The 22,521-nt window shown below is 41.1% G+C and overlaps 3 protein-coding genes across 3 annotated transcripts in view; all 3 read left to right on the plus strand.

The window, feature by feature from the left end:
• Tmhs (Tetraspan membrane protein in hair cell stereocilia) overlaps window positions 1-22,521 on the plus strand; it is a 29,889-nt gene that overhangs the window by 5,596 nt on the left and 1,772 nt on the right. Inside the window, exons 2-3 of the mRNA XM_034970018.2 lie at window positions 20,061-20,159; window positions 21,365-21,511. Coding sequence (XP_034825909.1) covers window positions 20,061-20,159; window positions 21,365-21,511 — 246 coding nt within the window. The remainder of the gene's footprint in view (window positions 1-20,060; window positions 20,160-21,364; window positions 21,512-22,521) is intronic.
• On the plus strand, window positions 1,515-3,048 carry LOC117983461 (tektin-4-like). The gene has a single exon (XM_034970016.2). The coding sequence runs from the start codon at window positions 1,520-1,522 to the stop codon at window positions 3,017-3,019; it is 1,500 nt and encodes a 499-aa protein (XP_034825907.1). The 5' UTR covers window positions 1,515-1,519; the 3' UTR covers window positions 3,020-3,048.
• Window positions 4,653-6,220, plus strand: LOC117983460 (tektin-4-like). The gene has a single exon (XM_034970015.2). The coding sequence runs from the start codon at window positions 4,663-4,665 to the stop codon at window positions 6,184-6,186; it is 1,524 nt and encodes a 507-aa protein (XP_034825906.1). The 5' UTR covers window positions 4,653-4,662; the 3' UTR covers window positions 6,187-6,220.

The raw sequence follows: 22,521 nt of genomic DNA on the forward strand, positions 1-22,521 counted from the left end.
TCCACGCAGACGACGCTGCGGGCATCATCTGATTTCCGATAATGCTTTGTAATTAGTTATCTATTTCAAGTAGGTCTAGTTTACGGTCTATTATGATAAGTCATTGATGGTCATTATAAATGCAATGACACTTATACAGACTACTTACTGTGTTGAAAGTTTGAAAATGTGATGATATTAGTTTTTTTACTGAGAATTTTATCTTCAAGAGAAATGATCTGACTCACGCAATGTCATCTAATATTAGCCTACTGCCTACTAATATTTTTCAACTTTCTTCGCAAACAGGCAACTCTTTGTACTCCTAACTCGATTATCACACCTAGGTTTGTAGGTTATAATGCGCACGCATTTTTCCGGTCGCCTAGCGGTCTCTGAGCATTGAGGTCACCACTGACATGTGGTTTTTACTTTTTAGTATCATGTGTACGGGTTAGACTTTAGATCCGTTTGAAGTTGTAAGTGTCCTTCATGGTACATATAGCTAGATCTACTTGCATGGATGGAGATGGAATTTAAGGGGTTTATTTTGGTAATTTTTTGGTAGTTTATTTTAACTTTAGGATCAAATTAAGACATTTTTCAAAAAAGGGGTAAAATACCCTATTGAGAGCATGGACTATGAATGCAGACGTTATAAATTACATAAAACCAAAAACGTAAATTTGTTACTTGGTATAATTACTTAATATCTATGGTAGGAAATATAAAACTACGTATAAATCACTAAAACACAACAAGTTCGCGTGCAACAAATCAAGTTCCAGTGTAAGCTCAGAGCAAAATCACTTAGAAAGTGGTCAGCGAGCGGACAGCTGATATTGTAGCGAAATTGATGCAAGTTGGAAAATAGTGGCCTTTAGAAACCGACGGATATACTAAATTGCAAGTTTTCACCGTCCACCGCAACGGAAAGAGAATAGTAATGAGAGTGATAACTGCCTGACTGATTACGTACTATTTACGTACGTATGAGCGCCTCAAAGAGCCGTGCTGTTTAACAAAGTGAATATAATCACTAAGTACGTAATCCATACTTTTATTTTAATATTATAAATGCGAAAGTGTGTCTGTCTGTCTGCTACCTTTTCACGGCCCATCCGTTCAACTGATTTTGATGAAATTTGGTACAGAGATAGCTTGCATCCCGGGGAAGGATATAGGCAATTTATCCCAAAGTTCCCACGGTATTTTTAAAAACTTAAATCCACGCATCATCTAGTTTTAAATACATTCAAAAATTGCTGACCGCCAAGAATCGAACTCGCATCTCCTCGCGCCCGACGCTCTGACTACTAAACTCGGTTCGCTTGTACGTTGGCAAGTTATACGGAATGTAACTTGCCAAAATATATAAAACCTATTATCTATGGCCTTAAATAGAGTCCTTGACTTTGATTAGATTATAGTTTGTGTGACACTCAGGTGTGATATTATTTATGCATTTCTTTTAATCATTTATGTTATTATCATAGTTATTATATTCATATTATTATAGTTAAAATATGATATAAACGCGATGACTTCTTTTCCTGAAGATGACAAATGTCCAAAAGTTTGCACAGATATTGGAGCTTTCAAAAAAGCTGCGAAATCTCCAGAGAAAGCCCAAGAAGAGATAAAGGCAGCTGAACAAGCAGCAGACTCTCCACCAGCCGCAGGAACAACTTCTCATGTCCCTGAAGAGGCATCGGAATTATATAAGCCTCCCCCATCGGGCGAAGAATATCTTCCCAACTTGAAGCCTGGCCCTGATGGAAAAGTAGATTGGACGCCTCTTGGAGGAATGACAGGTACCAGACCTGGTGTCAACAAATACAGCCTAAGTAGATATTCCCTGAGTGAATGGAGAAAACATAACGAAGAGGTCCTCAACCCTGAAGTTATTAACGAATCAAATATCCTAGAATATAACGCGAAGACGTCTATGATGCAAGCTTTTGGTAACGTTGACAAACAACAAGGCGAGAATTTTAAAAGGTTGAGGCAAAAAGCCAGAGACATTTTTAGATGGAAAGTAGAAGTTGAAAGAGCATGCAAAGCCATTACTGAAGAAGTAGAGTTGCTTGAAATAGAGAGGCAACGTTTAAAAGGAGCTTCTAGAGTATTAATGTTACCCGAATCAATATCTAAAGAATGTCTAGACCTTCGCTCTAATAGATTTCAACCGGATCTAGTAGCGGACTTAGCCGAACAAGAACTCATCAAAGAAATGAATTTAGTGAGTGAAGTTAGGGCAACATTAAAGAATACTCTTAATGAAATCGAACAACAAATGGCTATAAATAAAGCAGCAAAACATAGGATAGAATATGATTGGTGTGACAAAACTATGGCGTACAACACTGAGACCATTAACTTGAGCCTTAATACAAAATCGAATACAATTATGTTCAGACCGGGTTCAACTCGATTCAGTGAATATTCCGCACCTTTAGAGTATTGGGAGTTTTTCTGTAGAGAGAATGTACAAAATTGTGAAGCTGCTCGTCAAAAGTCTGCAGATTTGAGGAGCAGCCTTAACGCGATATTAGTTAACGGCGGCAGGAAATTGCGTAATCAGGCAGACAGGACCGACATGGCCCTGGCAGAAACTGTCGCCATAACTCAAGAGCTGTCCACAAAGCTAGAAGAGACATTGAGAACTACTCTTCAAAGAATAGCTGACATGGAAGGTTTGATTGCTAATTTGCAAGAGTCAATAAAGAAAATGGACGCTGCAATGAAGCTGGCACAGACTAGACTGGATAACAGAAACAATTGGAGACCTCACGGTGAAGCGGTACGAGATCAGCCCCATCTTGGTTTGATAGAAGAAGTGAAGAAGATTCACGAGACTGTTACGTCTCTGCTTGGGCAATTGAAGAATGCAGAGCGAGTAAGGAATGATTTGCTTAAAAAACGAATTGTTTTGGAAAGGGATATAGCATCGAAGAGAAAGACTTTAAACATAGATCGCGATAGGTGCGGCATGGTCCGCTCCCACTACCCTTCTGCTTCGGAATTGGCTGGATATTAATAATTACTGTTAATTATTCCTTAACTACTCTTTGTCATACATTTTTTCGAACTCCGGGCCTAAAATATATTTGGTTACACTAATACTTGTTTCAACAATCGTTGTTCAAATCGTTGATCGTTAAGTAGTTTTTGCTTTTTCATCATCATCATGATCAACCTATCGTCGGTGCACCAGTTAGCACGGGTCTCCTCTCAGAATGAGCAGTGCCAACTTTTGAGAACATGGAGAACTCTCAGGCATGCAGGTTTCCTCACAATATTTTCCTTCACCGTTAAAGCAAGTGATATTTAATTAAGTACTTAAAAGAAAGAAAGAAAGAAAAGACGTTAATTTACAAAACTGTGCCACATATCACATCTCAAAACGCACATAACTCCGTAAAGTTAGAGTTGCATGCCCAAGATCGAACCCCGACCTCCCGAATAGGAGGCGGATGCCTTAAACACTAGGCACAATAGTGTTTCGGCAATCGTTAATTTTTTTGTTTATCATTGCTAAATTCCTATTATAATAATATTTAATGCAACTCCGTCAACGCATGTAACATGCCAATCAATATATCCACACCTTTCACTGTATATTGTCTCGAACTGCAAGTGCTGATTGCGCAAGCGATGCGAATTCAATGTGAGGATGACATTTCATCAGTTTAGTGCTAACCGCGAATACCTACCTTGCTAAATTCCCATGGTGATTTTGTTGCAATACACAAACGATATAATCTCTTTATCGCCACTCCTGAAAAATGAAATTTATGAAGACTCTGATAGCTTGCGCATAATATGTATTTGCAATTTGTAGGTATATACGCTCTCTAACATTGCTAAAATTATTCTCTCGCAGCATGAAAGCTTAAACTGCTTGAGTGGAGAATCGGACTGATTGACGTATCATCGTACCTACAGCTCAATCCGCTGAATCTAGAAACTTAAGATTTTTTCATAAACAGGTGTGGAAGTCTGGCCCGCCTGATAGGAACTCCGAGCAAGGAATATACTACTCTCTAAACTCCGAGTCTGTATCCTTCCTTCTTCTTCTTCTCTTGTTTGGTGGCTTCTTGTAATGTATCCTTAAGGCCTTTCTGGATGCGAATTGTACGCATAGACTGTATTGTGACTTGACATTACCCAGCTTAGATCAGTTAAAGATAAAGTAACGGATCAATGATAGAGCGTGTCTTATAGCAACATATAAACCGTTATTAATTAAGGAACACGGAATCTAGACCCAAGTACAGCAAAAATTGCTCTCAACAAAAAACAATAACATTACATTACCATCCCACGAGGGTGGGAAACAATGGTTATAGAGTTATCTCCACCTGCCATGGGATCTAAGATCTAACAAAAAGTAAGTGTAGTACTTACTACATCGACTTTGTAGATTCCACAGTATAATCTTGCATGAACAGGGAAAAATTATGATATGAGATTCCTATAACGATGGTTAGTAAAAACTCTGCTGAGCACTGACAGATACTCAAAAAATAAAAAATAAATGTTTGATGTTGACATACTTAATGTCAGTGTAGTACTTAGGTACCATGGGTACCATGAATTGACTTTTTTAATTTTATTTATCTTTTATTATTATTATGTTAGTAACTATTAAAGTAAGTTATAAGTTAAATTCAGAATAATATGGCTACAAATTATGATCGGTATTCGTGTCCACATATCTGTCCAACCACTCGTGGACACGAGGAAGAAATAAAGCAAGAAGAAACTGCAGCCACTAACAAAACGGAAAATGTTCATGCCTCACCGTATGTACCTGGAAGGATCAAACCGCCAGAACCTAAGGTTTATCCCCCTGGCGCTCCGCCAAAGTATCTTCCCCAACCTACAGATAGTACCAGTGGAGATATTCTTTTGATGGGACCCATCGGGCCTTGGGCAGCAGGCCATTTAGATTGGTCGCCACAAGCCGGCATAACGGGCGTTAGGCCAGTCGTCGACAAATACTCCATAACCAGATACTCTACTGGAGAGTGGCGGAAGAACAATCAGTTTACTCTCACTCCTCGAGCGACCGATAAAGCGAAGGCTTTAGAAGCGCAAGCCAAGATGGATATCCAAAGCACTTTTATCAATATGGATAAAAAACACGATGAAGCTAATAAAAAGTTAAACAGTCGTATTAAAGACTTGTCGTATTGGAAAGAGCAGGTTCAACTAGCATTGGCCAGAATTACTGAGGAGCTGGCCATGTTAGATGAAAATAGAGCGCGATTGAAAGGCGCTTGTAGAATATTAATGTTGCCTGAAGCGATATCTAGAGAGTGCCTGGAGCTCCGCACGAGTAGGTATGAGCCCGATTTAGTCAGAGATGAAGCTGAGCAGGAGCTAATTAAAGAAGTAGCCATTGTGGGGGAAATAAGGAGAGTATTTAATAATACTTTAGCAAAAACTGAAAGGCAAATTGAAATGAATAAAGCGGCCAAGGCTGCCATCGAGCTAGATTGGAGTGATAAGGAAGTATCTTTGAAACTCGACAGGTTAAACGCTAGGCTATCTCCACAGTCCAATTTAGTATTGGCCCACCCTGGCGTCACTAGGTGGCCTGAAAACAGCACTACGCTCGAATATTGGGAGCACTATTGCTCGGAGAGCATCAGAAATTGTGAAGAGGTGAGACAAAAGTCTGAGCGACTTCGGGCCGACTTGATGACGGCCATCATTAAGGGAGGTCAAGATATGAAAATCCAAGCGGACAGAACCAACGCTGCGCTAGCTGAAACGATAGACGCAACGGAGCAGATGTGTGAAAAATTAGAAGAAAACTTAAAAGAGAATTTACAGAAGATCGCTGATATAGAAAACCTAATAGATCATCTTAAAGATTCGTTACGGAATATAACCGAAAGGAACAAATGTGTTATGACAAGACTGCACGGTCGCAATTATGAGCGGCCGAATGTCGAAAATTGTCGGGATGAGGCCCAGTACGCTTTAATGGCGGAGGCTAAATTTATAAAAGAATCATCCGAGGCTCTGCAAGATAAGTTGAGGCAAGCAGAAGCGGTGAGGTCGGAGCTGATGAAGTATCGAGGGGAGCTGGAGAAGGACATCGCCTGTAAGCGCAAGAGTCTCAACATAGACAAGGACCGATGTGCCAGAGTGCGCGCTCACATGCCCACTCCAGAAGAGTTCGCAGGAGGTTAAAATAGGGGTGCCATACAACTATATTTGACTGTTAATAAAACAAATATATATAACCTACTTATCTCAATCACTAGTAAGATTTTATCAACAGAGGAAAACTTGCTGGTTACGTCTTTAAAGGCCGATGATCATCACTTTGGGCCGCGTACTGTACCCAATTTTAATGTAATGTTTTTACTGGAATCGGTAGGGTAGAGTACCTATTACGAAATACGAATAGCAACAGCAGTCAGCAAGTAAAAAGTGGGCCGAATGGCTCAACATATAGTTCTGTCTACTTACTAACTAAACAATACAGATTCTAATGATAGCACAGCTGCAGTAATGATAATGACCCAAGTATTCAAATTTATTTTTCACAATATCCGATACGATCTCGAAACGATTTTTGCTTAATTGGTGCTTATTGCCTAAATCTGAGAACTTAAGAAAAAGTTTTCGGATTTAGCCACCTACATTTACTTAGGTAAGTACTTATTAGATTAACTCCAGGAGTTTTCTTATTAAACTTGTTCATATGCCACAACTTCCCTGCATATCGACTCAACAACTCTTTTGACTGATTTTCGTATCATTATCTATAAAGTATTTTCAATCATTTGTATATAATGCATAAATTTTAAGTTCCACTCGCCATTTTAACTTTGTGTGAATTGTCATGTCAAAAGTACGATTTTGGTTTATAAAGATGAATCGTACTTTTGACATGACAGTTAACACATAGAGCTAAAATAGCGAGTGAGTTCTCATTTTGTACGGACTATAATATTATGAGCTTTGTTGTGCAATCCAACTGTCTGTATCCGTCTGAATGCTATAAAAATACGGACAGTACTTCATTGAGATGAAAGACGACCCGCTCGATTGCGGTAGAATGACAGCTACAATGTCACGATCGCAATCACCTCTGATTGGTTGACGCTCGCTCACTATTGGCTACAATGCACTGTAGCAACAAGAATCGCAAAAATTCAGTCAATCACAACAATTGAGATTGTAATAATGATTGACGCAGGTTTTACGAAATCGTCCTACTGTGTCGACTGTAACGATCACGGTCCTTAAGGATATTTCTATTGCGATGCGACATGTCAGTTTACGGCAATCGCGCTGCCTAGCACGGTTCATAGAGACAGTCCATAAAGGATCGATGTGGACAAAAAACTATTTTGTCGGCAGGTGTCGAACTAACGTCTATGTAATAGAAGATTACCTACTACCTACCTAGAGATTTAGAGAGAATGTGTCTTATGCACGAAGTGTTATGTAACACTGAATCATTGTAATAAAGGTTATGAGCCGCAACCACCTACTTATTGCAAGTGCTAAGATACTTGCCGGATGTAACACATTCAAATATTTTCGGCTTTGAACGTTTTACCTAGTCTTACCAACCTACTTTCAATTCCATTAAACGGAGAAACACAAATCTGTGTAAAGGAAATGCAAGTCTAATTGCCTTTAAATGCTTCTAAAAAAAGCATAACATTTTACAATTAAAGATTATGTAAATAATAAAAGTCTTGGATTTGACTCGCTCGCAATAACAATCATTAATTTTTTTCAAATGATTCTCTTTATATAATGAATTCTAGCCCCATTAACTACCGCTATACAAAAAATCACATCATTTTATTACTAGTCCAAGACTAATGAATTTACAGACACATTTAGATGAATTACATCGTGTCTTTCAAAGAATCAAAATCAAAGTGTCGTTATTACCTGTAAGTTAACCTAAAGACACAGTTTACGATAGTTTCATGCGTTATGTTACACAAGCCGAACGATCACCATTTATCTAGATTTGGCACGATCTCAAGTACGTGACAACATGTTATTATCTCCTTACCTACTTAATTATATCTTTAACGGCCATATTTCACATGTTTCGCGTTTTTCGTTTTCTGGCAGAATATTGCAACTACTTCGATTACATTAGCTGTTCTAAACGAATGCAGAAATGTAATTACTTTGTAATTGCTTTAGAATAGAATAGAATGTTTTTTATTCATGTAAACTTTTTAAAAGTGCTTATGAATAGTCAGGTAGTTTTAATTTACCACTGGTTCGGAATGCCGTTCCTACCGAGAAGAACCAGCAAGAAACTCGGCGGTTGCTCTTTTTAATTTTTCAATTTACAATGTTATTATACCGTACTATACAAGCCATTGCAGCCCCGTGCATTGCTGGAGCGAGTCAAATCCAAGCTTTTTTATCGTTTACATAGTCTGCGACTGTATAATATGCTTTTTTTAGGAGCATTACTTTTAACACATTTTTTAAACTTGTGTAAAGGCAAGTCTAAAATTGCTTGTGGAATTTTATTATAAAATATTACACTCATTCCCACAAATGACTTTCGCACCTTCCAGAGGCGGAGCGCAGGAGTAGCTAGCTTATTTTTGTTTCTAGTTTGCCTATCATGGAGATCACTGATTTTTTTGTTACATTTGTAATGGCTAGGTGATGTGGATTTAAAGGCTTTTCTAATTTAAGTATAAGTCTTCTTCTTCGTCTTTCTTCTTTGGGACTGTAAAATGTAAAATGTAAAATACCCTGCATCTATCACGTCCGCCGTCTCTGATCCATCGTGATCGCCACCAATTTTAGAGGTATTAGCCAATACTTTTTTTTTTTTGTTTTTTTTTGTTTTTTTTTTTTTTTTTTTTAAGAATAATTTATTTTGAATTTAGAATTTAGAATTTAGACACAAGAAACAAGTTTTTTGGCCGCCACTGACTGGAATTAGAGTTAACTTTATTAGGGTGTACGATGTGTTTCCCCTAGGTGGGTGAATGCTATAGATTTAGTTATTTAAATACAATTATTAATTATTAATTTCAAAAAATCAAATAAAAAGGGCGTGGATTTGACTCGCAAGTCGCTCCAGCAATGCGCGGAACTGCAATTACTTTTATACATGACTAGCTTATGCTCGCGACTTCGTCCGCGTGGACTACAAAATTTCAAAACCCTATTTCACCCCCTTAGGAGTTGCATTTTCAAAAATCCTTTCTTAGCGGATGCCTACGTCATAATAGCTATCTGCATGCCAAATTTCAGCCCGATCCGTCCAGTAGTTTGAGCTGTGCGTTGATAGATCAGTCAGTCAGTCAGTCAGTCACCTTTCCCTTATATATATATAGACATACATATCAGACGACGACGACAGAAGACGAGCCAAACTAAAGGACGGGGCACTACGTACCTTTTCTCGTCTCGTTTCGTCGTATTTTCGAGCAGTCATAGCTTCGGTCTGGATGACTAGAAAGCTGAAATTTTCAGGATAAGGTATTCCTGTAAATCGAATCTGAATCTTGAGCGATTACCGAATTTCTTGCCGGCTCTTCTCATTCAGAACATTTGACGATTCAAAAATAGTTAGGTTTATTCTATCTAAAGTTTATTTAAATGAAAAATCTTTCTATTTCTATTAGCAAATAGTTATGTGAGAAAAATGTAGTACTTACCATAGCAGTTACAGTTATACTAAGTAATTACAATTCTTCGTTTACGCTCTAGGTATTTCTGTGGGAGAATAGTTGAATAGTCTAATGTGAAATGTTGGTTAACAATATTAAATTATGTGTAACATTATAAAGTCATGAGAGCATTGTGAGGAAAGATGACACTATAGTCACATTGATGGCATGATAAGATGGCAGGTCACTAGTCTAGCAGGTCTAGTCCACCTAGAACGGTCTCTGAAATCAATATGACGTACTTATATGGTAGGAAACCATAGTCCAACCTCGACCAGTAGGTCGAGTTCGTAAAACCTGCATCAATCATTATGACAATCTCAATTGTTGTGATTGGCTGAATTTGTGCGATTTTTGTTACAATAATGTATTGTAGCCAATAGTGAGCGAGCGTCAAGCAATCAGAGGTGATTGCGATCGTGACATTGCAGCTGTCATTCTACCGCAATCGAGCAGCAGAGTAACTGACATAGCTCAGTGGGTGGTACTTGGATCAGAAGTTACATCGTTAGGTTACATCGTTTTGTTCATCAGTTCCTCAATTTTTAGGGTTCCATACCTCAAAAGAAAAAATAGAACCCTAATAGGATCACTTCGTTGTCTGTCTATCTGACAAAAAAACGGGCCAAGTGCGAGTCACGCTCGCGCAATGAGGGTTCCGTACTACAGTCGTATTTTTTCGACATTTTGCACGATAATTCAAAAACTATGATGCATAAAAATAAATAAAAATCTGTTTTAGAATGTACAGGTCAAGGCCTTTCATATGATACCCCACTTGATATAGTCACTCACTTCGAAAGTTGAAAATACTAATTATTAGTTCATGACACAATTTAATTTTTTTTGTGTGATCTAACCCTAAATTCACGGTTTTCAGATTTTTCCCCAAATGTCAGCTATAAGATCTACCTACCTGCCAATTTCATGATTCTAGGTCAACGGGAAGTACCCTGTAGGTTTCTTGACAGACAGACGGACAAACAGACAGACAGACAACAAAGTGATCCTATAAGGGTTCCGTTTTCCTTTTGAGGTACGGAACCCTAAAAACCTAGGAGGGTACGTCCCGTTGACCTAGAATCTAGTGGTGTCAAATACTGTTAAACTTACATAATATAATATCAATAATTGTTATTAAAATTTATTGATAAATAAACACGTTAAAAATATAACACTGACTAAAAAAAAAAAAAAAAACACGATACCTACCCCACTTGATTTCATCTTACTTTGAAAATTGAAAACACTACTTTCATGAACACATTTCAATTTATTTTTGTAACCAAACGAGTCGCAGGGAGCCGCTGGATTCAGGCGCCGCAAGACCGTGACGTGTGGAGTGGAAGTCACTCCAAGAGACTTACCCGATAGACGACCAGCAGTGGACGTCTATCGGTTGATGATGATGATGATGATGATGATGATGACGTGACCAGAAATTACGGTTTTCAAATTTTCCCCCTTGCGTGTGCTATAAAACCTAGGTACCTACCTACCTGATAAATTCATGATTCAAGGTCCATGGGAAGTACCCTGTAGGTTTCTTGACAGACAGACAGACAGACGGACGCACAGACAGACGGACGGACGGACGCACAGACAGACGGACGGACGGACGCACAGACAGACGGACGGATGGACGCACAGACAGACGGACGGACGGACGCACAGACAGACGGACGGACGGACGCACAGACAGACAGACGGACGGACAGACAACGAAGTGAGCAAAATAAACTACACCATCAAATTACCCGAAAAAATAAACTAGCAAAAAGTCTATGAACGCGCACTATCGTTAATCGAACAGTATCGGTAATAAACAGAAATAACAAAAATTTCGACTATTGTATTATTTATGTATCAAATCAAAGCATCAACAAAAATAACAAAATTATTTAACTTATTTATTAACACTTCGTAGGTATTCGATGGGAACAACAAAATCATTTGATATGCTAAATTTATCATCATATCGATGTGGTGCTATTTAACATTAGTTGACTTGCTATTTTTAACCATATTCAATGCATCGGTATTTTTAGCGCATGACGTAATCGGTCGCAATCGGTAGGTATAATGTCGTCGCGCGCGCGTTTTGCACCGCGCGCCCCCTTCGAAATTTAATTTCCTGGAATCTTCGCGCTACCTACTTAAGCAGCTACTTAGAACGTAGGTATAGGTCCTAACTATAATAATTTGTATTTTTTGATTTAATAATATTTTTTTATTTAAAATTGTTAAGTTTTAGTATCGCAGTTAATCAACAAACTTTAATGTGTTATATTAACAGGTTAATAAATAAATTGGTCACCTCTACTAGAATCATGAAATTTGGCAGGTAAGTAGGTAGTAGCACACGTAATCAGAAAACCGCGAATTTGTGGTTATATTACGACAAAAAAATTAAAATGTGTTTATCAAGAATTAGTATTTTTAACTTAGTAAGATAAGAAGTATAAGTAAGAAAACTATACCAAGTGGGGTGTCATATGAAAGGGCTTTATCTGTACATTCTAAACCCGATTTTTATTTATTTTTATGCATAATAGTTTTGGATTTATCGTGCAAGATGTCGAAGAAATAGGACTGCAGTACGGAACTCTCGGTTCGCGAGTCTGACTCGCACTTGGCCGGTTTTTAATTGCTTGATTCAGATAATTACATTGGTTTTCACTTTTCAGTTGCAATTGTAATGAAATCACAATTATCTTATGAAAGCATAATATAATTACAACTACTTAGCTTATGCTCGCGACTTCGTACGCGTGGACTACACAAATTTCAAACCCCTATTTCACCGCCTTAGGGGTTGAATGTTCAAAAACCCTTTCTTAGCGAATGCCTACGTCATAATAGCTATCTGCATACCAAATTTCAGCCCGATCCGTCCAATAGTTTGAGCTGAGCATTGATAGATCGTCAGTCATTTCATTTTATATATTTAGATAAGATGGTTACACCAGTCTGATTCTCTTCACGAATTGTGTAATGTTTAATGTAACACATGCATATTGTAATGCTCATATACTTACGTATGCATATTACACAGATCATAAAGTTGAATCTGTTCGCCATTTGCTTTAGCCTATAGCTATAAGATAATTCCGTTACTTGGTAGTCTGAAAATTTCAACTGTCTACCTATTAAGGTTCATGAGAACCAGCCCGCTGATAGACAGACGGACCGACTGCGTATGCGGCGATTAGGTACGCACTGCATCCGATCAGAATCCGTGAAAATACGTTCCGAAGTATTATTTGAATGGTAGCCATTGGCTTATATATTACTTCGTATGAACAGGGCTATTGAACAAACAAAATGGCACCGACTCAGTGTTGCTTTAGCACCAATGCAACCTCAGTGACGTCTGGATTTCAAACGGGTCGTTCATTAGTATTTAAGAGGTGGCGCTGCTTTATTTGGTTCCAAAACCGTGAAAAATTTGGTTCGCTTGGGCATAATATCTTGTCATTTTTATCGATGACTAGCTTATGCTCGCGATTTCGTCCGCGTGGACTACATAAATTTGAAATCTCTATTTCAGCCCTTTAGGAGTTGAATTTTCAAAAATCCTTTCTTAGCGGATCCCTACGTCATAATAGCTATCTGCATGCCAAATTTCAGCCAGATCCGTCCAGTAGTTTGAGCTGTGCGTTGATAGATCAGTCAGTCAGTCAGTCAGTCAGTCAGTCAGTCACCTTTTCCTTTTATATATATAGATGGTAGCATCGATGATGGTAGCATAAGCACTAGCTACCTCCGACTTCCACCATCCGTGAGAATATCTCAGATGTGTCTCGGATTCAAATCGGACCTATGACGTAGATATAGAAGAAGTCCACTGAATAGCTGGAATTTAGATCAGCGATCTAGGTCGATTTCGTAAAACCTGCATTAATCATTATTACAATCTCAATTGTTCTGATTGGCTGAATTTTTGCGATTCTTGTTGCAACAATGCATTGTAGCCAATAGTGAGCGAGCGTCAACCAATCAGAGGTGATTGCGATTGTGACATTGTAGCTGTCATTCTACCGCAATCGAGCAGCGAATTAGTAGCGTAAGCAATATTCGACTTCGGTCCGAGATTTTTATATCCGTATTTTCACGGACTCGGATTGGATAAGTGCGCAACTGCTCTAAGGGTAAGATGTATAAAGCGCACTTTGACTTTGTTCAGATTTAAAATTGAGTTAAAACGAGACAGATTGATGTGAGAGATATAACTCTGTCTTAAGTCTAAGCTAAGTCAGAGTGCGCTCTATAGATCTCACAATTAGACTTAAGACAGAGATAAAACGAGACAGAGCTATATCTCTCACATAAATCTGTCTCGTTTTAATTCAATCTTAAGTCTGAGCCAAGTCAAAGTGCGCTCTATAGATCTCGATCTATATAAAAAGACACTCAGCACTTACAGCGCACAACCGTAAGGCCATAGATGTCAGCATTTCAAGGCATAAATCATATCCTGTATCCTATCGCTAGTTAGGAAACGATCTCCGTATCTCCTTATCTATCAGAGATCATCATCCTTGAAGCAACAACACAATACCAGCTACCAAGTAGCGACTGATGTGTAAATGCTGAACAATACAATCAAATTCCCATGGATTTTTATTCCTTATGCGTCGCTTTTTGCTGAAGGCTTTTTCATTTTTAGGGTTCCGTACTTCAAAAGGAAAAACGGAACCCTTATAGGATCACTTTGTTGTCTGTCTGTCTGTCGCTTTGTCAAGAAACCTACAGGATACTTCCCGTTGACCTAGAATCATGAAATTTGGTAGGTAGGTGGGTATAGCTGGTATTAGGGGAAAAATCTGAAAACCGTGAATTTGTGGTTACATCACACAAAAAAATATAAATTGTGGTCATGAACTAATATTAGTATTTTTAATTTTCGAAGTAAGATAACTATATCAAGTAGGGTGTCATATGAAATGGCTTCACCTGTGCATTCTAAAACAGATTTTTATTTATTTTTATGCATCATAGTTTTTGAATTATCGTGCAAAATGTCGAAAAAATAAGACTGCAGTACGGAACCCTCATTGGGCGAGCCTGACTCGCACTCGGCCGGTTTTTAGGGTTACGTACCCAAAGGGTAAAACGGGACCCTATTACTAGGACTCCGCTGTCCGTCCGTCTGTCTGTCTATCACCAGGCTGAATCTCATAAACCGTGATGTACAAACAGTTCGTGCAAAATGTCGATAACATAGATTGTAGTACGGAACCTTCAGTGCGCGACTCTGACTCGCACTTGGCCGGTTTTTAAATTTGTGCCACACATCACCAGCAGGCCTCGAGCAGAAGAAGTGCCGGAATACAAAAAACGAAAAACATTGCACTTTTATAAGCTGTGGTAGCCTAGTGGTTAGGAAGTCCGCCTTCCAATCAGAGGTCGGAGGTTCGATCCCGGCCACGGACCTGTAACTTTTCGGAGTTATGTGCGTTTAATAAGTAATTAAAATATCACTTGCTCTTTAACGGTGAAGGAAAACATCGTGAGGAAACCTGCATGCCTGAGAATTCCTCATAAGGTTCTCAAAGGTGTGTGAAGTCTGCCAATCCGCACTTGGCCAGCGTGGTAGACTATGGCCAAAACCCTTCTCTCTGAGAAGAGACCCGTGCTCTGTAGTGAGCCGGCGATGGATTGATCATGATGATGATTGCATTGTTCGCCACTTTGATAGTACTTACTTCAGTGGCAAAATGAGTTTAGAAATCGGTTTAGTATAACAGTAGGGTAACCCTTTCCCTCCGACACGGTTTCTCTCTGAGAGGAGACCCGTGCTCTGTAGTGAGCCGGCGATGGATTGATCATGATGATGATTGCATTGTTCGCCACTTTGATAGTACCTACTTCAGTGGCAAAATGAGTTTAGAAATCGGTTTAGTATAACAGTAGGGTAACCCTTTCCCTCCGACACGGTTTCTCTCTGAGAGGAGACCCGTGCTCTGTAGTGAGCCGGCGATGGGTTGATCATGATGATGATTGCATTGTTCGCCACTTTGATAGTACCTACTTCAGTGGCAAAATGAGTTTAGAAATCGGTTTAGTATAACAGTAGGGTAACCCTTTCCCTCCGACACGGTTTCTCTCTGAGAGGAGACCCGTGCTCTGTAGTGAGCCGGCGATGGATTGATCATGATGATGATTGCATTGTTCGCCACTTTGATAGTACCTACTTCAGTGGCAAAATGAGTTTAGAAATCGGTTTAGTATAACAGTAGGGTAACCCTTTCCCTCCGACACGGTTTCTCTCTGAGAGGAGACCCGTGCTCTGTAGTGAGCCGGCGATGGGTTGATCATGATGATGATTGCATTGTTCGCCACTTTGATAGTACCTACTTCAGTGGCAAAATGAGTTTAGAAATCGGTTTAGTATAACAGTAGGGTAACCCTTTCCCTCCGACACGGTTTCTCTCTGAGAGGAGACCCGTGCTCTGTAGTGAGCCGGCGATGGGTTGATCATGATGATGATTGCATTGTTCGCCACTTTGATAGTACCTACTTCAGTGGCAAAATGAGTTTAGAAATCGGTTTAGTATAACAGTAGGGTAACCCTTTCCCTCCGACACGGTTTCTCTCTGAGAGGAGACCCGTGCTCTGTAGTGAGCCGGCGATGGGTTGATCATGATGATGATTGCATTGTTCGCCACTTTGATAGTACTTACTTCAGTGGCTAAATGAGTTTAGAAATCGGTTTAGTATAACAGTAGGGTAACCCTTTCCCTCCGACACGGTTTCTCTCTGAGAGGAGACCCGTGCTCTGTAGTGAGCCGGCGATGGGTTGATCATGATGATGATTGCATTGTTCGCCACTTTGATAGTACCTACTTCAGTGGCTAAATGAGTTTAGAAATCGGTTTAGTATAACAGTAGGGTAACCCTTTCCCTCCGACACGGTTTCTCTCTGAGAGGAGACCCGTGCTCTGTAGTGAGCCGGCGATGGGTTGATCATGATGATGATTGCATTGTTCGCCACTTTGATAGTACCTACTTCAGTGGCAAAATGAGTTTAGAAATCGGTTTAGTATAACAGTAGGGTAACCCTTTCCCTCCGACACGGTTTCTCTCTGAGAGGAGACCCGTGCTCTGTAGTGAGCCGGCGATGGGTTGATCATGATGATGATTGCATTGTTCGCCACTTTGATAGTACCTACTTCAGTGGCAAAATGAGTTTAGAAATCGGTTTAGTATAACAGTAGGGTAACCCTTTCCCTCCGACACGGTTTCTCTCTGAGAGGAGACCCGTGCTCTGTAGTGAGCCGGCGATGGGTTGATCATGATGATGATTGCATTGTTCGCCACTTTGATAGTACCTACTTCAGTGGCAAAATGAGTTTAGAAATCGGTTTAGTATAACAGTAGGGTAACCCTTTCCCTCCGACACGGTTTCTCTCTGAGAGGAGACCCGTGCTCTGTAGTGAGCCGGCGATGGGTTGATCATGATGATGATTGCATTGTTCGCCACTTTGATAGTACCTACTTCAGTGGCTAAATGAGTTTAGAAATCGGTTTAGTATAACAGTAGGGTAACCCTTTCCCTCCGACACGGTTTCTCTCTGAGAGGAGACCCGTGCTCTGTAGTGAGCCGGCGATGGGTTGATCATGATGATGATTGCATTGTTCGCCACTTTGATAGTACCTACTTCAGTGGCAAAATGAGTTTAGAAATCGGTTTAGTATAACAGTAGGGTAACCCTTTCCCTCCGACACGGTTTCTCTCTGAGAGGAGACCCGTGCTCTGTAGTGAGCCGGCGATGGGTTGATCATGATGATGATTGCATTGTTCGCCACTTTGATAGTACCTACTTCAGTGGCAAAATGAGTTTAGAAATCGGTTTAGTATAACAGTAGGGTAACCCTTTCCCTCCGACACGGTTTCTCTCTGAGAGGAGACCCGTGCTCTGTAGTGAGCCGGCGATGGGTTGATCATGATGATGATTGCATTGTTCGCCACTTTGATAGTACCTACTTCAGTGGCTAAATGAGTTTAGAAATCGGTTTAGTATAACAGTAGGGTAACCCTTTCCCTCCGACACGGTTTCTCTCTGAGAGGAGACCCGTGCTCTGTAGTGAGCCGGCGATGGGTTGATCATGATGATGATTGCATTGTTCGCCACTTTGATAGTACCTACTTCAGTGGCAAAATGAGTTTAGAAATCGGTTTAGTATAACAGTAGGGTAACCCTTTCCCTCCGACACGGTTTCTCTCTGAGAGGAGACCCGTGCTCTGTAGTGAGCCGGCGATGGGTTGATCATGATGATGATTGCATTGTTCGCCACTTTGATAGTACCTACTTCAGTGGCAAAATGAGTTTAGAAATCGGTTTAGTATAACAGTCGGGTAACCCTTTCCCTCCGACACGGTTTCTCTCTGAGAGGAGACCCGTGCTCTGTAGTGAGCCGGCGATGGGTTGATCATGATGATGATTGCATTGTTCGCCACTTTGATAGTACCTACTTCAGTGGCAAAATGAGTTTAGAAATCGGTTTAGTATAACAGTAGGGTAACCCTTTCCCTCCGACACGGTTTCTCTCTGAGAGGAGACCCGTGCTCTGTAGTGAGCCGGCGATGGGTTGATCATGATGATGATTGCATTGTTCGCCACTTTGATAGTACCTACTTCAGTGGCAAAATGAGTTTAGAAATCGGTTTAGTATAACAGTCGGGTAACCCTTTCCCTCCGACACGGTTTCTCTCTGAGAGGAGACCCGTGCTCTGTAGTGAGCCGGCGATGGGTTGATCATGATGATGATTGCATTGTTCGCCACTTTGATAGTACCTACTTCAGTGGCAAAATGAGTTTAGAAATCGGTTTAGTATAACAGTAGGGTAACCTTTTCCCTCCGACACGGTTTCTCTCTGAGAGGAGACCCGTGCTCTGTAGTGAGCCGGCGATGGGTTGATCATGATGATGATTGCATTGTTCGCCACTTTGATAGTACCTACTTCAGTGGCAAAATGAGTTTAGAAATCGGTTTAGTATAACAGTAGGGTAACCCTTTCCCTCCGACACGGTTTGTCTGCGAGGTCCGACGCCTCCGACAGAGCGTGGATGAAATTGATCGCTTTCGTTCCGAATCACCGTAAAATATCAACTCATTGCCTTTTCACGTAATCGCAGCTGCCGAGTTTCACTTTTTATGTGTAATTCATAGCTATTACACCAATCAGCTAGTTACAAGTCCCGCAAATTGCTGTTGCGCTGGAATGGAACGATGTCTCATTAACATCGAAATGACGTGATTTTGCCGAAATAAAAATATACCATCAGCTCGAAACTTCAGTCTTGTGCTGACGTAGCAATTTGCAGGACTTAAGTTAGGCTAAATCTGGCTAAGCAGCTAAGCCATTTGGAGAACTGGGGTAAAGTTGCTATGGTAAGCCTCAGTTAGACACAAAATAGAATATGCTTTATTCAAGTAAACTTTTTACTTAAGTGTCTGAATCGTCAGGTAGTTTTAATTTACCACTGGTTCGGAATGCCGTTCCTACCGAGAAGAACCAGCAAGAAACTCGGAAATGATGAAAAAGTGGGTGTAAGCAGAAGTTCCTAATGTAACATGGTGCTGCTGGCTCCGTCAATCAGTGCGCTGCGCAGGATGCTTGCGGTATGCGAGTCGTATGCTGCTGAACATGGATATTTCATACAATGTCAAGAAGACTGAAGTCATGGTCTTCAAGGCGGGTACCAAGTGTCCAACGTATGTTCCACCTTTAAAGCTCCATGGAGTAGCTCTCAATAGAGTTCACAAATTCAAATACCTTGGGCACTTGCTAACCGAGACCCTTGGAGATGATGACGATATGGAAAGGGAACGCAGGGCATTGTCAGTCCGAGCGAATATGGTGGCCCGCAGGTTTGCCCGATGTACAGATGCTGTGAAAGTCACGCTGTTCAAAGCATACTGTACATCCTTATACTCGGCAAGCTTGTGGTTTCAGTACACGCAAAGGGCTTACAATGCGCTGCGAGTCCAATATAATAATGCGTTCAGGATTTTGTTGCGGCAACCTCGGTTCTGTAGTGCATCAGCTATGTTTGCTGAGGCGCGGACAGATGGCTTCGATGCCATCTGGCGCAAGAAAACAGCATCACTGTTGTCCAGAGTCCGAGGAAGCAGCAACGGGATCCTGCGCATGATAGCGGGCAAAATGGATAGTCCTCTGATGGGGAAACTCGTGCAGAGGACTAAATCCCTTTTAGTTATTAAGTACTAACATAGTGATTAAGTATTTTGTTACTAACTCCTTAGTGTTTAAGTATTAACATAGTTATTAAGTATTTATTGTTACTAACACATAATGGATCAATTGTTGTCCGATTTAATAAATAAATAAATAAATTGTAACTCCTCGTGTTGTTCCAGCCGCGTGCATGGTGGCAGGTGCGGCGGTGTTCCCCGCGGGCTGGAACGAGACCGCCGTGCAGGAGACCTGCGGGCCCACCGCCGACCAGTACAACATAGGTCAGTAAAGTTATCCCTCATGATTACACAAATAAGACGTGCACACTCTCCGAAAGTTATCCTGTAAAATACCGATAGACAGGCAACTTTGCGCCGATGTTCCAAGCTTTGAAGTTTAGAATTGACCAGCGCTTCGTCACTAATGAGTCTTCTAGCGCGACGGTGCACCGAATCCAATTCATCAAGCTGATACTTGGCATGGCAGAGCCATCCCATAAGTGGCTGGAGTACAGAAGTTCGCTTCAACCGACTCCGAGATGGACCAAAAAGCTTTACCACCACGTGGATAGGTCGCTAATTTGGCTTTCAGCTTCCTGATGCTTCGAGCTATGTCGTTCACTTTTGTCCTTCTATGAATTGACTCGTTTCGTGACCTGATAGAGATATCCAACAAAGGTTGCTCTATAGCGCCCTGAGCTACCTTTAAACACAGTTCTTCATCCACCCGCTTCCCGCCACATTCTTCAGGGCATTGGGTGGGTTTGAAGTCTACAATAAGTTCTACACTGCGCTTTACTTATCATCATCATCATCATCATTTAGACACAGGCCTTCCCTAAAGAGCGCCACCACACCCAATCTTCAGCCTTCCTCAACTAGCCACTTCCCGCCAGCCTCTTTATATCGTCGGTCCATCGTGCTGGAGGTGCTTTACTTATCATGATGATATCATATCATCATCATCACTGCTGGACATAGGTCTCTTGTAGGGACTTCGACACGCCACGGTTTTGCGCTGCCTGGATAAAGCGGTTCCCTGCGACTCGTCTGATGTCGTCCGTCCACCTAGTGGGGGGTCTTCCAACGCTGCGTCTTCCGGTGCGAGGTCGCTATTCCAGCATCTTGGGACCCCAACGTCTATCGGTTGTACGAACTATGTGCCCTGCCCATTGCCACTTCAGCTTCGCAACCCGTTGAGCTATGTCAGTTACTCTAGTTCTCCTACGGATCTCCTCATTTCTGATTTGATCACATAGAGAAACTCCAAGCATAGCTCTCTCCATCGCCCGCTCAGTGACTCTGAGCTTTCGAGGCTCATAGTTAGCGACCATGTCTCGGATCCATATGTCATCACTGCAGGCAACACGCACTGTTCGAAGACTTTGGCATTCAAGCACTGAGGAATTTTGGACAAGAAGACATCTCGAAGCTTCTACCGCTACCCAACTTTACTTATGCTCCGTATTAAATGTTTGGTTGAGCAGGGCGCTGCCACGTCCGCTGGGCGTACCTGCTGGCAGTCATCGGCTGCCTCGACGGCATCGTGCTGGCGGCGCTGGCCTTCATCCTGGCCACTCGCCACGTGCGCCTGCAGCCCGACACTGCCTACCCCTCGCCTTCGCTATACAAAGGTAACTTGTTCATACATCTACGAGTACAGTACTAAGTACCATTTCTTTAAATTACGCTGATGTCATCATAAAGATTCACGATCAACCCATGACCGGTTTACTAAAGAACACGGGTCTCGTCTCAGAATGAGAAAGGCTTAGGCCATAGTCCGCCACGCTGGCCATTTGCAGATTGGCATACTTCACATTATGAAAAACTCTAAGTCATGCAGGTTTCCTCACGATGTTATTGCGGGTACTGTGATAGCCTAGTGGTTAGGGCGTCCGCCTTCTAGTCGGAGGTCGGGGGTTCGATCCCGGGCACGCACCTCTAACTTTTCGGAGTTATGTGCGTTTTAAGAAATTAAATATCACTCGCTTTAACGGTGAAGGAAAACATCGTGAGGAAACCTGCATGCCTGAGAGTTCTCCATAATGTTCTCAAAGGTGTGTGATGTCTACCAATCCGCACATGGCCAACGCAGCATGGTAGACTATGGCCAAAACCCTTCTCACTTTGAGAGGAGACCCATGCTCTGTAGTGAGCCGGCGATGGGGGTTGCTCATGATGTTGATGATGCAGGTACTTGCGCATAGGTTGTCAGGTATTGGGTTACCTACTCGTCTTATGAATATATATGGCCACAGTGCGGTGACACAGATTCGACTTGCAGGAATTTGTGTCACGTCCACTGCGCACAGACGTGACGAGAGGATTACTGACTTGTTTGTCTATGTGAGGGTTCCGTATCTCAAAAGGAAAAACCGGTCAACCGATACCATGACCGATACCGGACTTTCTTACCACGATTATTATTGTGATATCATGTCCTTACTCCTTTGTGTAGGTATAATCGCTAATTAGTAAAAGGTAGTTTACGTAGTTTTAGTGGTTTTAACGGTTGTTAGTAAAGAAACGGAACATCATGATACGTGATGTCATCTGAGCAAATTTTTAAACGATGAATAATCTTATGTACCTAGATAATATTAACCGGTTTAACTATTGGAAAAAAAACGATAGCTTCAAC

This window comes from Maniola hyperantus, chromosome 7 (assembly GCF_902806685.2).
Source record: "Maniola hyperantus chromosome 7, iAphHyp1.2, whole genome shotgun sequence".
NCBI classification, from domain to species: domain Eukaryota; kingdom Metazoa; phylum Arthropoda; class Insecta; order Lepidoptera; family Nymphalidae; genus Maniola; species Maniola hyperantus.